The 16,004-nt window shown below is 38.3% G+C and overlaps 1 protein-coding gene across 1 annotated transcript; it reads right to left on the bottom strand.

Moving 5' to 3' along the window:
- Window positions 1-11,997: 11,997 nt before the first annotated feature.
- Window positions 11,998-15,551, bottom strand: KCNRG (potassium channel regulator). Its single transcript, XM_063444840.1, has 2 exons — window positions 14,871-15,551; window positions 11,998-12,723 (listed from the first exon to the last, which is right to left on the bottom strand). The coding sequence occupies exons 1-2, from the start codon at window positions 15,449-15,451 to the stop codon at window positions 12,471-12,473; spliced, it is 834 nt and encodes a 277-aa protein (XP_063300910.1). The 5' UTR covers window positions 15,452-15,551; the 3' UTR covers window positions 11,998-12,470.
- Window positions 15,552-16,004: the final 453 nt, after the last annotated feature.

Below are 16,004 nucleotides of genomic sequence, written 5' to 3'. Positions count from 1 at the left end.
GGTCCCCAGTGCTGCTCCTTGTACAATTGCTGGAGGCCATGCCTCCTTGATGGGTGGTGCAGGAGGCGAGGCAAGTAGAACTTTTGTTTTAGCATTAAGGGGGGTGGTACGCTACATATAACTTGGGACTGACTTGTATTCCTATCAAGATAGAGATATATATATATATATATATATATATATATATATATATATATATATATATATATATATATATATACAATTTTTTTTTTAAATTTGGCCTGTGACTACTGCCTTTTTTATTTTTGCATTTTCTGTAAAACTGCATTAACTTAAAACTCCTTGTTGGTAGTATAAGTAGCTAGCAGACAGATTTGTATATGGGGTGTTTTGTAAATCTTGGCTCATTTGCCTCTACACACTGGTAAGTTAAGTGGGGCGGGGGGGGGGTGAGAGGCAGGAGAAATTTTGACCTTGTTTTTAATAATGGTGAGCTGGCATGCATTTTCAGGATATATTCATGTCCTTGGATGTGGAATGGAGGGATTAGTTAATCCTTAATTGTGCTGGGAAGGAAAACAAGCATCTTAACATCTTGCATTCCGTGTATATGGTAAGAGAATACTTTATGCTTTGGATAATACTCATCAAAACCATTGTGCTAATTAGTTACCAACTTGAATAGAAAACACAGGGTCCTCGCAGCCACATACAATTTTTTGTGTAACTCTTGATCCTTGATATATATTAAATGAACCTAAATATTAAATGAACCTAAAAAGATAAAACTGATTCCATTGCATAATACTGTGAGTGCATATAATATATTGTCAACTTGCTATCTTCAGAGCCACATATAGTAGGCTGACTCTTTAGGCATATGTTTATCATTCTGGGAGTTCTTCCTGTTCCCCTCTCTCAGCGTGTAAGATAATGTAGGAATCAAAGTTTGGAGGTAAAACAGAAATGTAATACCAAAAAGCAATCCATAAAATCTGATGCACTTTGACCGGGAAGGCCACTTAATCTTTTACATTTGTTTCTTTTGTAAAGTTTTGCACATAGCTTTTTAATCTCTCTATGAAATAAGTAAATCTAAACGAATTTTAACTTCACATTGCTGAGCAGTCTTTTTCCATTTGATGTATTTGTAAGTTAAAGCAGTGCTTTCATTTAGGTCTGTAGAAACACTGGAAAAATAAAGGTTTTCCTGACCTATTGCTAATGCTTGTGCTCCCTCATGTATGTGTTTTTTTTGTTTTTTTTCTTCTGTTTTTTTATTTTTGTGTTGTCCACCTCCCACTATGGTACATGCCCAGGATAGGGGTGGGGGGGGGGGTTGTATTGTAGACCTTACGTGCTGACGTGTACTTGGTAGATGTATTGTATGTGGTTTTCTAAAGCCAATCGGACAGATTTGGTTAGAAAATTACATTGTAATCCAGTTCAGACAAGGCAAAATAATGGTGACCCATACACATGAGGTGCCTAGTTTCAGGTTAAAGTGGGGAATTTTTAATTTTCAAGAAATGCTCCAAGTACCATAACTACTGCAATATGCTTTACTGGCTGTCGTGTTTCCTGGTGTCATCACAGGGCAAGTAGTCTAACAGGAGTGCTTTCATTGGCTCATCTGAGCTACATCCTGCAGTGTGTAGGGCTGGCTCATTGAGTCAGCAGAGAGCTCTCGACCAGTGAGCTATGCCCTTTACTGCATCTTTTACAGTATCCGGAGGGAGTCACTGCATTATAAATAGTGCTCGGTGTGTTTTAACTATTTTTTCACTTCACCTTTGTCAAATATAGGAATACAAACATTACCATAAACCTGGGACCTGATACTCTTTAAATGTAACTTTGAATCTGTTTCAATTAATGCAGATGCTTACATTTGTGATGCAATGTAAATCTTTACTCCTCCTTGCATTTAGTCTACTGCCTGCCCCCCCTTATGACCTATATAAGCCATTTCATCTGCCTGCAGAAATCAATAAACACTGCAGTCACGTGCTTTATTGTTTGTTTATTTTGGTGGTACTTGGACTCCTTTGCATGTGACTTAGGGAAAACTAACCTTAGAAAATGTGTAGTTTGTGGTGAAGCAGGAAACGCTCTTAAGATGGATATTTGAGCAGTCTGTTAACCCCTTTCTAACCAGAGAATAGGGTTGTTACACGGTGTCATTTCAGTAAATGGCAAGCTGTACAGAAGCAAATGGTGTCTGTTCCCAATTCCTACTGGAGCAATTTAACTCTTTGAAACACTTGGTGAAAAGTTAATAAATCACTCAATTTTTTTTATTTTTTTTTATATGTATCTTGTGTGAAGACTGGTTAATAAAACTGTCATATATTTAGATGTAGTTGTTCAATGTTTTACAAATTGCTCACTCTGACTCAGAATTAAGTTTCACTAAACAATGGTCTTGAGAAAGAAGCAAACTTAAGTTCTGTTTAAAGATGGGTCACTCAAGTAATAGAGCTGTGTTTTCCCTGGAAATATACAGCATCATGTGGATGCACTGCGTTTGTTGCCGTTGGTAATCTTTTCACTGCTGGGGGTAGAAGAATTGCCTTATTTTGGTATGCAAGCAATTAATCAGTTACTTGAAATGGTACTGTTGGCCTGCATGCCTTCTGATCTTTCACGACACCACCCCTGCATGCACACTTAATTATTAGTATAAATATTGAGTTCTGACTAGCTTTTTATGCAGCTAGTGTGTTTGAATTTTTTTTTTTCTCTTGTTAGAAATGTTATTTTCTGATGTAAGATCTATATATTAATAGAATACTTACGGGTTCTTACATTTAAATCTAGTTGGGAGTGAGGGGGCTAGCACATTGCATATTAATTATTTAGAGCGTAATCAACTGCAGCCTATTTTGGGTGTTTAGGTAGCAATCCTGAAACTTCTAGCTGTGTTTTTGTTTTGTACATTTTTAGAAACTTTAATTATGTAAACTGTATAATGTAAGACTACGAATTCCTCCTTTGACTTCAGAGTTAGATGTGCTTTAATTTTTCCGTTAATACAAATTGACTTTTCATTTACCATAAGAATAGAATAAGGATGTGGAATTCTCTGCCTGAAGTGGCTTTATCAGGCCGTACAGATGTTCAGACTAGATGCATACTTGTAAAAACAGAATATTGAATTATATAATTTTAACTATAGGATAATGGCTTCTTGATCCAAGGATAAACCTGACTGCCATTCTGGGGTCAAGAGGGAATTTTTTTCCCCAGTGTGTGGGTTTTTGTTTTTTACCCTAAATTGGAAGTGCTTTAACCCCTTAAGGACACATGATGGAAATATTCCCATGATTCCATTTTATTCCAGAAGTTGTCTTTAATGGGTTAAACTTTTTTTTTTGGGGGGGGGGGGGGGGGTTTGATCAACGGCAAAAAACAAATGCGAGGAAGGCTGAACTTGATGGACATGTCGTTTTTTTTTTTTGTTTTTTTTTGTTTGTTTTTGTTTGTTTTTTCAACCTGTGTAACTATGAGGGCTAAGATGTTTGGGTCTTTATGTATTTTAGAAATGGTTGGTTCCTACCCTACCTAATGCTGCCTAGATTAAGAAATTCTTGCATTATGTAAACAAAATCCTTTCAAGTTTGAAGGTGGTTGTGGGGACCTAGCCTCCTTTTGCAATTCTTTTATTGTCTTTCCTGTATTTAGTTTGCTTACTGTTTGAGATGTTGCTTCAGTTTAAAAAAAAAAGTGTCAAGAATAAAAGTAAAGCTTGTAGCAGTGTTTTAGCAATAAGGCCACATTTTTGCATTGCTCTTGTTGTACATCCATGGAACCCAGACTCCTTCCATAATGCATTGTGAAACATACCTTATCTTGTTTAATTCACAAGTTTTACATAATGTGCTGTAAAGTGACAGTTTTTAAAGGAAAACTCTCTTCGCAGGGAGTGAAAAAAAAATAAATGTGTATCTTAATCTGTGCTTTCTTATGTAACCGGACACCTCCATCTTGACATCCTGTCAATCATCACTATAAACGGTTTGCAGCTGAAAGTCAACCTAGAGAATGCATACATAACTTCTATATTTTTTGTTTTTTTCAGGGTTTGCTCGGTCATGCCTTGTTTGAACTAGAAAATTATCTGAAGAAAACATTATAGGTTTGTTTCTTTTTTTTTTTTTTTTTTTTTTTTTAAAGTCCTGCTATTTATTTATTTTTTCAGTGGTTTTCAAAAAAAGTCCATTTTAAACTTCAACCACAGAAGGTAGTGTGAATGTAAAACCAAAATGTAAAGATGTCCCAAGAGTTTTTGTGGAGTGTCTTTGTGCAGGTGGAATTTCTTAATTCCTGTAAGGAACATTCTAAATGGTATACCACTACAGCACACTATGGCCTGCAAGTATGAGTAGTTAAACCATTTTAGAACAGTTTGATTGCATACCTGGGGTCTGCCGGGCACCACTCTCCTCTTACTACTGCCGACTGAGCCAAAGCATCTAAGTAGCTGACAGTCTTGGCCAATAAGCGAAGTCGTGCAGGGCTTGGCTCAGCACTTCCCCTTGGCTACCTGTCACAAGTATTGAGCATGGAGCTGCACCCAGCAGATGCCTGGTAAGAAGTTTGATAGCTTACGATGGTACATTAGGATAGTCTTGGAACTAAAACCACTTCAGAACAAGACCACTGTCCACAAACATGTGTTTTCTTCCTAGCTTTTCAATGCATATTTTCAGATGTACACTTAACTAAATTTTTTTGTTTACAGAAACGCATGCCCAGCAAAAGGGCAACAAACCCATACATGAAAGGCTTACAACCAATGCACTGGTGCTTTGACTAACCCTTGGTTGTCTGATGTCAAAGCTAGAATTTTATATTGCCCTTTGTCAACCCTCCACTCGCTGTGCCTGTGTAATGGATTGAACATGCAGCTTTTAAAATCTTGTATCTTCATGAAATGATAAAGAATGTGTTGGTATTTCTGGGAAATTCCAAACCAGTCAAAGATGAGACAAAATGGGTACTAGTAGTGATGGCGAATGGGAAAATGTGGCTTAGATTCTCCATAGTCAGTGTTGTGACAGAGCAAACGTCTGCTCCTGGCAGACAAAGTGCCAGGAGCATAAGATGACATTTGGTAAGATGGGGGCAGAGCACAACCAGTTCAGGCAAGTTTAAAAACTACCTTTCCTGGTTACCCCTAGCCACTAATCTGGATGATAAGTAGTCACTTTTTTGATAGATGACAGAGCTGACTTTAATTTTCTCTGGAGAACACAAACCACTGTTGCATACATGAATGACCTGAGACTATCACGGACTGGTCCGTTCCCAAAACTGATCTGGCTGTGAATCAGCAGGTGTGATGACTACTAACTTCTAATACATAAAATTACAGATTACCTACAAAGCTTGCCCTCAAAGTATAAATCCATAGCGATGACAGCTTTCCTGCCTGTTTAATTGAACAGAAACTGAAAGGCACCATGAAGGCTTTCAGGAGGTAGAGCCTCAGGTAAAGTATGTCTTTCCTTCCCAAATCACCACCACACTGCTGACTTGCAAGGACCTCTCAATAATGTGCTGCTCTTGCTTCTTGGTTTTTGAAATGTAACAATCTTTAGACATGCTGAAATTTAAAAAAAAATAAAAAAAATAGTTTTTTGTTAAAATTGATTTCAAGATTCCTAGCCATTGTTGAGCAAATACTCAAAATCCACTTCATTTACAAACAAACCTAAATAAGAATGATAAACTTTGAACGAACAAACTCTAAAGCATCCATTTGTTCAACATTTGCCATTCTTGTGATTGTACATAAAATCTCATTTTAACTAACACTTTTCTTCTTTTTAAGGTTTTCAGTGAATACATGATTCCCTTGGAGTGCAGTAGCAGCACATAATGGTTTGTGGGATACACAGAGGTGCAGGCCATATTGTGCTGCCGCCAAAACACAAGGCATTCTACCTACCAAAATACAAACTCTCTGGATTCCTGTGATATTGTCAGCCGTGTTTTAGCAGCACGTAAATATTGGAGTTTACTATCAAATCTTTCCAATATTAACCGTGCTGCTAGAGCAAAGTTGGCCTGTAATCGAACCTAGTTATAAAATGAACTTTTTAAATAGTGTACTAGACTTTACCATTTGTAACTTCTTTTTACTAATAATGAGATTGCCTTATGCAGTTGTAGAAAAAGTAATATTAAAGGTTTGTGGATATTTCCCCAATAAACTTATTTTAACTTTAGATTTGTCCAGGTCTCCTATTATTACTGCACTAGATAGCGGATATCTTGAACGTGGGGGTCTCTTTCCACTGTAAAAGAAATGGATATAATTTCACTAATGGAAGAGTTGCAATGGCATTCATGGCCCAAGTGTGTTTGAACAGATCTGTATTTTCTTTCAGATACATAAATGTGTCAAACCAAAGTGGTGCATGTGACTTGCATAGAGTATTTTGAAGCATTGGTGATGTTTCAACTAACTTAAGACCACAAAAAAAGACAAACTGGATTCTATTGGGCAAAAAATGCAACCATACAGTAAAAAATGTAATGAACCTTGAGCAGAGCCCTTCTTAAAGAGGCATTTTACAATTCAAATTTTAGTCATTTCACTTTCTTTTTCAAAAGCAAGAAAATGTAAAGCTTAAAGGGACATTGTAGTCGCCAGAACTATAGCTTAACCTAGTTCTGGTGAGTAATTGTCTTCAGGCATTTTAATGCAAACACTGCCCCTAGGGACACCAAGTTGGACTTGCTAAACCCCTTCATGGCAATAATTTGACTTAACGCAGAATGGGCAGCAATGGGGATGCTCTGCCAGTTTTGCTGTAATAGCATTATGGGAGTCGCACTCCACAAAATCTGGAGTGCCGAAGCTTACATACCCCTGAATTATATGATTCTGGCACAAATTCACCTTTGCTGCACATTGAGTGGTGCAAATGCATTGCTCCTTTAAGAAATAGCGTTGCTTAAACTGTTGCTTAGGGTAACTGTATCATTATTCACAAATTAAACTATTGTACATTTTTAAACCAAGGATCTTGCTGCCCCCTGCAGGATGTTGGTCTAGTCAAATTTAATTCCCTAATAGAAACACCATGGCATGTTGGGGTGGGCAGGGGTCACTTTAACAACTTTGTCCTACTTTTTGAAACACTTTCCTAAATGATCCCCACTCTTTTGCTAAAGATATTTCAGGTTAGAACATCTGTGTGGAGAAAAGGAAAATGATGTACATGAAAACTTAGACAATACAAATATTTAAAATGTAAATTTAAAAAAAACATTTTTATTGTCAATGTTAAATACAGCATAGGTATATGTGCTAGATACAGTATCAGGAGTGTACATGAAGCATTCATTTTTATTTGTTTTCCTCTCTATATAACAATGAACCACAGGTAAAACATAACTAAAATTTGTCAGGTATAATACATTGATGAAGCTTTATCAGACAGTATAGCGAGGGTCAACCGGAAATGTGAAATATTTAACATTGGCTTTGTTGGCACAACACACGAGAGCTGGATATATATTCATACCCATTTCACCAAAGCAGTTGCTTATTTTATGAAAGTGTCCATTTTGAGCATGGCAAACACATTTCAGCGAGAGAATGGAAGAATGAGTTGAGTACCTTGGCTGCAAATTTAAATTCTGTATATTTTCACACCACTGTCACAGCATCCAGCTCTGCTGAGCCTTCATCACGATCTTTAGAGCTGAAACACTGCAGTGAAGGTGGTGTGAATAAAGCACTTACTAGCATTCCTCTGATTATCCGATCTGTCCTTTTGAATGGTCTTTGCAGAGTAGCTGGGCTCTATTAGGACTCTGCATGGCCAAGTGAAGTCGATTTGGCAGTTAGATGCAGTGGGTCGGGACAGGCAAAGATTACGAGCCAGGGGAGAGTGATGAATATATTGGACATGGGGTCACGCGTAACAGCTGGCATCCTCCAGTTGACTAGTCAAATGCCTGATCTCTGGGAAAGATTCTTTATGCTGGCACAGGAAGTGGTTATTGGGCAAATCAGCCTGAATTGCAGCTAGGTGGCATTTTTCCCCACAAGCTCCATTGGAAGTATTCAGGCTTTCACACGAACTCCATTTCCAATTTGTATCCAGTTATGTAAGGTAAAGGTTGTGTGCCAACAATTGTATGCTTTGGACTAGTCATAAATGGAAAATGACTCTATACTTGAAAGCTCACTGGGTATGAAATGTATAAATTATTGGGCAGGGTGGAACGGATAAATGCTTTATATGTTTACTGTAAAACATTGTGTTAGTGCAGCCTAAATTTAGTTGGGGGACACTTGACTTTTGATGCTATAATGGGTTCTGTGTGGCTGAGTTTGTGTCTTAATCTTCAGTCGTCTAGGCTGACAAATCTGATCCACATGATCATCTCGAAACACTCAAGTGAAATCTTTCAGCTCTTAAAGGGTTACTATGAGTGACATGACCACTTCAGTGTTTTGAAGTAGTCCTGGTGCTTGGAGTCTGTATGTTTCCCCCTCCATCGAAGGCACTAAATGTTCCTAGAGCCATAATTGGAAGCCTATTTTGCAACTTCAAAGTTAAAGGAAAAGTGGTCAGACTACCTGGATGGGGCAGATAAAGGAAGCTATGGATGGTTGGAACCAGATTTCGAAGAAGGCATATTGTGAAAAACCTTCTAGTGACTGCAATAGACCTGCAGCAAGACTTGGTGGCAACAGGCACGGATGTTTGTTAGCACAGTAAGACACATATTAAACGCAGAAGATTTCCAAGCCAGAACTGAAGATGTAAACCACTACTGACCAAAAAGAACAAGAAAAGTTTGCTCCGACATGCTCAAAATCTTATAAATAAGCCACAGGTGTTTTGTGGAGCGATAAAACCAATTAACTTTTCAGCCCAATGGATCAGCGGTATGTCTGGATGAAGAAGAATGAAGCATTTGCTGAAAAGAACACCCTGCCTACAGTTAGAGGGACCCCGACCACTTCTACCCATTGGGGTGGTCTGAGGTCCAACTCCCATCACCCTTAACCCTGCAAGTGTAATTATTGCAGTTTTTATAGACTGCAATAATTACCTTGCAGAGTTAAGTCCTCCTCTAGTGGCTGTCTAGAAAAGTGTTTTAAACTAAGCTGGATGTCCTCACACTATGCATGAGGACCTCCAGCGTTGCCGGAATCCCCATAGGAAAGCATTGAATAATGCTTTCCTATGGGGAGGTTTAATGCTTGCACGTGCGGCTGTGGGTGGAGCCTGACCCAGTGCCAATGGACATCGGTGATGGATTTAGGGAAGTCACTGGAGGGGTTTTAACCCATTCAGCAACATGGGGTGGGAGGGAAGGGGGCACTGCAGTAATTTGCAGTGCTTTCCTGGCATTGGAGAGTCCCTTTAAGCATGTTGGTGTCTTGTGATGCTCTGGGGCTGCTTTGCATCCTCTGGCACTGGAAACCTGCAGAGTGTGGAAAACATGATGGACAGGGACGTTTTAGCCGCAAGGCAAACAAGGCATTTGCCTTGGGCAGCGTTTTCCAGGGGGTGGCAAATAAAGCCGCCCCCAAATGCCCAGTGCTTAGGGCAGCACAAAACCAGGATACACCACTGATGATGGAGCATGCCAGCAAGGCTTACCCCATCCAGTTTATTGCTTTTTAGTTTTTAGGAGTAATCCTTTAATCTTCCGTTTGTAAACTAGATTTCTTTAATAAGGAAGGGCGTGTGAAGTTTTTTATTTATTATACAGTGAAGCATTAAAGGCACTCTACAGAAATGTTCCTGAGAAATATGATCCATTTACCTCTGGTTTTATGATGAGATGTATTTGCTATTTAATGTAAATCTTCTAAATGAATGGTGTTTTATGACACTTACCAGAAACCTTGAGGGGAAAAAGTGTGTGTGTGTGTGTGTGTATATTTATATATATTAGTACCATGCAGCCGCACACACAATCCATGGGGCCCCGGCGTGAAACTGATCCTTGGCCCCCAAAATTTACTGATATACACAGAGCCGGGAATTAACTATATCTGGGTTATTAGTATCATTCAGGAACTGGGCTGAGAATCACTTGTCTACATTATATATTTTAATAAACCTAAAAATATATTTAGTAGCAAATTCCTCCCCATCTTATTACCTTGATCTCACTGTAGTGTACACTTATCAGAAGGACAGATAAAAAAGCATTTATGATCACATGTACCAGATTGATGCAGCAATGAATAACACATAATTAGGAATAGAATGAAACTTACTGAAGGCACACAAATAGAAAAGTATGATCTGTGAGTTATATTTTCTTAGGGTTTTTAGGCTACTTGGTAACAGCACTTACACCATAGACATTTGTGTCACAAAATATATTGCACCTTCAAAGTGTTTGTTAAAAACAAAACTTTCATTCAGTGATGTACAACCAAGAAAATATGGAAAGGGAAGGTGACTTAATTTGCAAAGTAACAAAAATCTTTACTGTTGGACATTGAAAAACAATGTTGCATGTAGGCTTTGTGCAAATTATGGATTCAATATCGAAATACTGTGTATAGAATCACTTTTAAGGAACACTAGCGTTGGCAGTACATAATCTGTATTAATGTGCCTACTTGGTTCAGGCAATCCCTGAGTTATTTAGCTGCTCTCCAGAGTCGAATCTCCCCCGGTGCTCCCGAGATCACCTCCTTGGCTCCTCCAGAATGACTGTTTAATTCAATGCTCCCACTACTCTTAACCCTGCAAGTGTAATTATTGCAGTTTTTTTTATAAACTGCAATAATTACATTGCAGGGTTAACTCCACCTCCAGTGGCTGTCTACTTCCTGATTTATAGCAAAGATTTTGTTTGCTAGAGCGTCGCTGGACGTCCTCACGCTGTGTGAGGACCTCCAGCGTCGCTCATTTCCTCATAAGAAAGCATTGAAAATCTTTCTCAATGCTTTCCTATGGGGAGCGCTAATGCGCATGTGCGGCATTGCCGCGCATGCGCATTAGGTCTCCTAGGCCGGTGGACGGGATCAGTCTCGCCCACCGTCCGACGGAGACAGTAGGAGGAGCAGCGCGGAGGAGGAGACAGCGACGAGGGACATGGTCGCTGCCTCAGGTAAATGACTGAAGGGGTTGGGAGGGAGAGGGTACCTCCAGTGCCAGGAAAATGGATTGTTTTCCTGGCACTGGAGTTTTCCTTTAAGGTAATGATTCTACTCACCAGAACAAATTCAATAAGCTGTAGTTGTTCTGGTGACTATAGTGTCCCTTTAATGTAGACTCGAAAACAGGATAAAAATTTAGTTTGTCCAAATAATTTGATCAGATTTCATTATTTTATAGTTTAGATCATTTGCAATTTGTTCAGGCACCAATTTGCTTTGTCCAAAAATGTTAATGGCAATGATTGTAAAAATGGTGACATATCACATTACATACAGATTGGGACTCCGTTTACCACATCCCTAGAAGGATCGAAGCTTTACTTAATTAACGTTTTGTATTGGTATATTATTCACCGTTTCCATTATATTGTCCTTCCCTTTAAATATCATCTAAACTTGAAATATAGAAAAATACTTTTATTAAAATCTTATGAACCATTTGTGTGAATTCGTGTAACATATTTTGTCTCTAAGGTAAAGAATCTTTCATTATTAAATATTTTCCTGTACGTAAGTAAGCACTTCAAGTGATTGACTGTAAGCTCGTTTGAGCAGGGCCCTCTTCAACCTATTGTTCCTGTAAGTCTCACTTATTGTTAAATCTCTCCCTTTGATAATATTGTAAAGCGCTACGGAATATGCTGGCGCTATATAAATACCAGTAATAATAATAATTATTATTACAAATATTATCATGTTTACAGTGTGCTATTGAAATCTGCAACAAATATAATAGTTTACATACTCAAAGCTTGGCACTTGCTCTGTTCAGTAAGATGTGCAGATTAACCCCTTAAGGACCAAACTTCTGGAATAAAAGGGAATCATGACATGTCACACATGTCATGTGTCCTTAAGGGGTTAAAGGAGGTGGCTTCCACCATCACTGACTGACAAAGGGTGGATCCCACATGGCACACGACTCAGTTCCTGATTTCAGCTGCTCATATAGCATTCTGGACATGTGCATTGTGGGATTTGCTGCAGGTGCACACATTTCTGATCAGCGTAACTAAAATTCTAAACTCTATGATAATGGCACGATAGCAAATAATATTCTAAAAATCAATCTATAGTTTTGCTAGCATAGTGTAGACGAAATCATGTTGGGGCAAAGAGCTGATAACCTGCTTCCTTGTGCAAAGTCCATCATAGCTATCAACTAACTGTATTAGCAGTATTATAGTCCGGACATAACATGTCCATACAAGGTCACCCTTGGATGACATTGCATTGTCTATAAAGTAACACCTCATCAGTATACCTAAAATGATGTGATAGAATGGTAAAATGGTATTGATGAAATGGTTGCTGGATAACAAGACTTCTTTATATGTTCATGACCGGGCAAGCTTCATCTCTTTTTGTTCGACTTGCCTTGCTTCCCTTGTATATGTACATTGTTTTCCGGTTTAGGAGTTTCATTAACTGTGAACACTTCTGCTCTTTTCTTCCTCTGAAATGTATAGCACTCCACCTTCTCTTCAGATGCTACAGACCTAGTGCTAATCAGACTGAAGCCCTCCTTTAGTAAAATATCCAGCAAGAGTCCGAGGACATTGGTCCCATTTAACAGTTTCCTTTGATCAGGTTTTATGGAGATATACCTATCCAACGAGAAATGCACAATTAGTGAAGCTCTTGCCATATGTCATAGAAAATATTTACCAGGCAATTAACAAGATAATTGCAACATGCAGGTCACAATAGCTGATAGGAAGATACACGCCTAATATAGCCAATGTTGGAAAATAATAAAAGATTATTTATTTCTAGAACAGCCATTTTGGGCAAAACATCTCAATTCCCAAAAGGGACACTTAACTGCCCAAATAAATAAAATAAGAATTAAATATGCATTGCGTTTTCATTGTGGTATACCTTACAAACCGCTGGTCTGCTGCCTGTGCAAACTCTTACCCCTTCTAACCCAGCTCAGACTTTCTGTGGCTGTCCTCAATGCAGCTCAGTAAGAAGTCTTTGCAATGCAGGCGCTCTAAGTAATCGTCTGCCTCTTAAGTTTAAAGGACCAGTCCCCACCGATAAAGTGCTTCAGTTAAGGGGGTACCTATTTTAACCCCATTTTATAAAAGTGCCCTTTTCTATGAGAAATCTGCACTTTTAGAAATAAATCATGAAACACCAGTCTGACTGTCAATCAAACAGCCAGGTAGGTTTATGGCCTCCTTGCATTAGCTCCCCTAGACAGACGCACAGATCTCACAGCAGCATCTTCACACCTCACTTCAGCTCCTTCACAGACCACAGATCAGTATATCTACTAAATAATTAATTTTATTTTAAAATTAATAATTCGTTTGGAGTGGTCCTTTAACTCCACTGAGCTAAACAATCACAAAGTGATAGGACCAGTTGTCTGATAGCACCTGTTGTAAAATAAAAAAAAGAAGGGCTTTAGGTGTTTGGAACGTACCTTTAATTATTCAGAATCCCCACAATGCCCTGTGTAGTGAATATAGTCCTACATCTCTAGAAGAGGAAGGTAAGTGTAATCTATTCTATGAGCTAGATTCTGCTGGGGGAGTTTGATATTCTTATTCAGGAAGCCACACAGAGTTAGTGTAACAGAGTATAAGAGGGTTGGTGAACATACTTGAGAATATTTGAAATGAACTGATTATGTTGCCCCTTCTAATAACCCATATTAAATACCGTTACGGGTGGCATTGGACTGAACAATCCAGACATTATTCTCAGAATTTACCAATCTTTGTATTTTGCAGTAAAGCCTCTAATTTAATTTGAATGAAACCTTTATTTTTAGATGATTAGGTTTCTTTAATATTCATATTAAAGGGCAACTGTTTTTTTTATTTATTTTTTTCCTTTCAAATTTACACTAGTGAACAATAAGAGTTACTCCATTACTCATGTTAACCATTTTTCTTCATAAGATGCACTGTTTTCATTCACATTTATAATCCAGTCTAGACAAGGCAAAACCATGACAAATAAGAGGAGTAGAATTAGAAATAGTGTTATTTCATCTGTTACCTGTATGATTTCTCTATGCTGACTTCCAGCAGAGCTTGCAACAATGATTGACAGGGAGCTAAGATGGAGGCACGTAATTGTAGGATAAAGAGGTGTGGTTCCTACATTTTATTACATTTTTTACACCTCACAAATACATATAAGTACAAATATACGGATGAGCAAACGTCGTATTAAAAAAAAAAACAGAGTAAGTGGCAGTTCCTCTTAAATATATTGGTATTTCGTCCTACCTCTGCATTGCAATTAGTATCCATACTTCTAAATAAATTAATTTTTTAAACAATTTCTGCACCGACTATAAAACAACATATTTTACTTTTGTAAAGCTAGATGGATAGATAGATAGATTCAATTATCAAGTGTCTTACAGTATGCCTACATCCATTACTAAAATATATATATATATATATATATATAAATCTATTCCTTAATAAAATGTCGGGCTTTCAGTTGTTACCAGTCCTATGGTAACATATGCTCTCATATTCCACTCACTGCCAAAATTATAAGTGGCTGGTAATATTTTTGGGGGAGTTACAGTTGGAGATCTGGTGGTATTTTTCTACTCGTGTAACATATGAACTATACACAAATAAATATTATCCATTAAAAAGATTTCAATAAAATTCAGGGACCTGTTTGTTGGTGAGGATTCCTCTTTTCCTTTATTCACCCCGTTAAACACTATTAAATCACTCACAACTCTGCTTAATGACATATTATGGATGGTAATCACCTGGCTCCAAACTGATCTCCAGTGGCATAGTCTGTTCCACACTGGAATATGAGGTCATGGTGTGAGGGTCTTTGTAGAGGCGCCGGTGCCAGTGGTTTTTGTGCCGAGAATGGAAAGGTCCAGCTCTGTCCTCCGATCGGTTGCTCCACATACATTATAACCCGGTCTGCCAGCATTTCAATAGTGCTACTACATGAGCAAAAGATGCGGAAATAAGAGTGTGTTTCCTGGACAAGAAATCGCACTTCCAGGATCTCCAGTCTAGGCCGATAAAAGCTTTCATGGCCAAGCAAATCTGCCAGGTTTTGAAGTTGGTAAAATTCTGCTTCTCTTTGCAGTCTCTCGTAATCTGAGAAGTCAGGAGGTAGGGAGAGCTGGGACGTCCTCAAGAAATCAAGAATATAGCTAAACAAAGTCCCATCTCTGTCTACAAAGACTTGACCATTCACTATCCTAAACTCACGATCACTGCCATCCAACATGTGCGCCAGCCTGGACTCTGGAAATCTCATCAACGTTGAGGGAAATGTGGTGAACTTCGTACCTCCAACATTTACTGTGACTACCTCTTGATTGCTCATCTCCTCCACGTTCAGCTTCGTGTTACTGTGTAAGAGATCCCACTGACAAAGTTTTGTAGTAAGTTAGACACAGTTAAAGCCTTTTACCGGCCACTTTGCCTTTGCCACTCCCCAGCAACAATAAGCCAAACACAAGCAGAGCAGAGCAGTTTGTCGTTTTCAGTTGCTGGGAAACTAATAGGACTCTGAGCTTCAATGAATAAACCAAGTACTATTTACATACAATACGTCGGTGATTATATATTATGCAATTCTAGACTGGCCATGGGGTTTAACCATTACAGTCACAGATGATGGATGTCTGTGATAAAAAGATCCCACTGTAACACTTTGTAAAGGCATTAGTTCATTTCTATGTTTTGTTAGCCATCTTGCAAACAAATGTGTGATTTATTATATTGTTGTTTTATTTTTTATTTACTTTTTACTGACCAGCTAACAACTACACATAAATTCACACGTTAATCCATATACTGACATCCACAAGCACGGTTAGTTATAGTGTTATATTATGCTCTTTTACAATTCCTGTATTGTTACGCAAATTCATTTT

The sequence above is a fragment of the Pelobates fuscus genome, chromosome 1 (genome assembly GCF_036172605.1).
Source record: "Pelobates fuscus isolate aPelFus1 chromosome 1, aPelFus1.pri, whole genome shotgun sequence".
Classification (NCBI taxonomy): domain Eukaryota; kingdom Metazoa; phylum Chordata; class Amphibia; order Anura; family Pelobatidae; genus Pelobates; species Pelobates fuscus.
This window is presented reverse-complemented; position numbering and strand designations above follow the sequence as displayed.

Bases quoted from the DNA above. Each gene is read 5' to 3' on its own strand.
- KCNRG (XM_063444840.1), bottom strand. From the start codon at position 15,451: ATGAGCAATCAAGAGGTAGTCACAGTAAATGTTGGAGGTACGAAGTTC. The intron at 12,724-14,870 runs GTGATTACCATC...CTCGTTGGATAG, and splicing joins GGAGATCAGTTTGGAGCCAG to GTATATCTCCATAAAACCTG.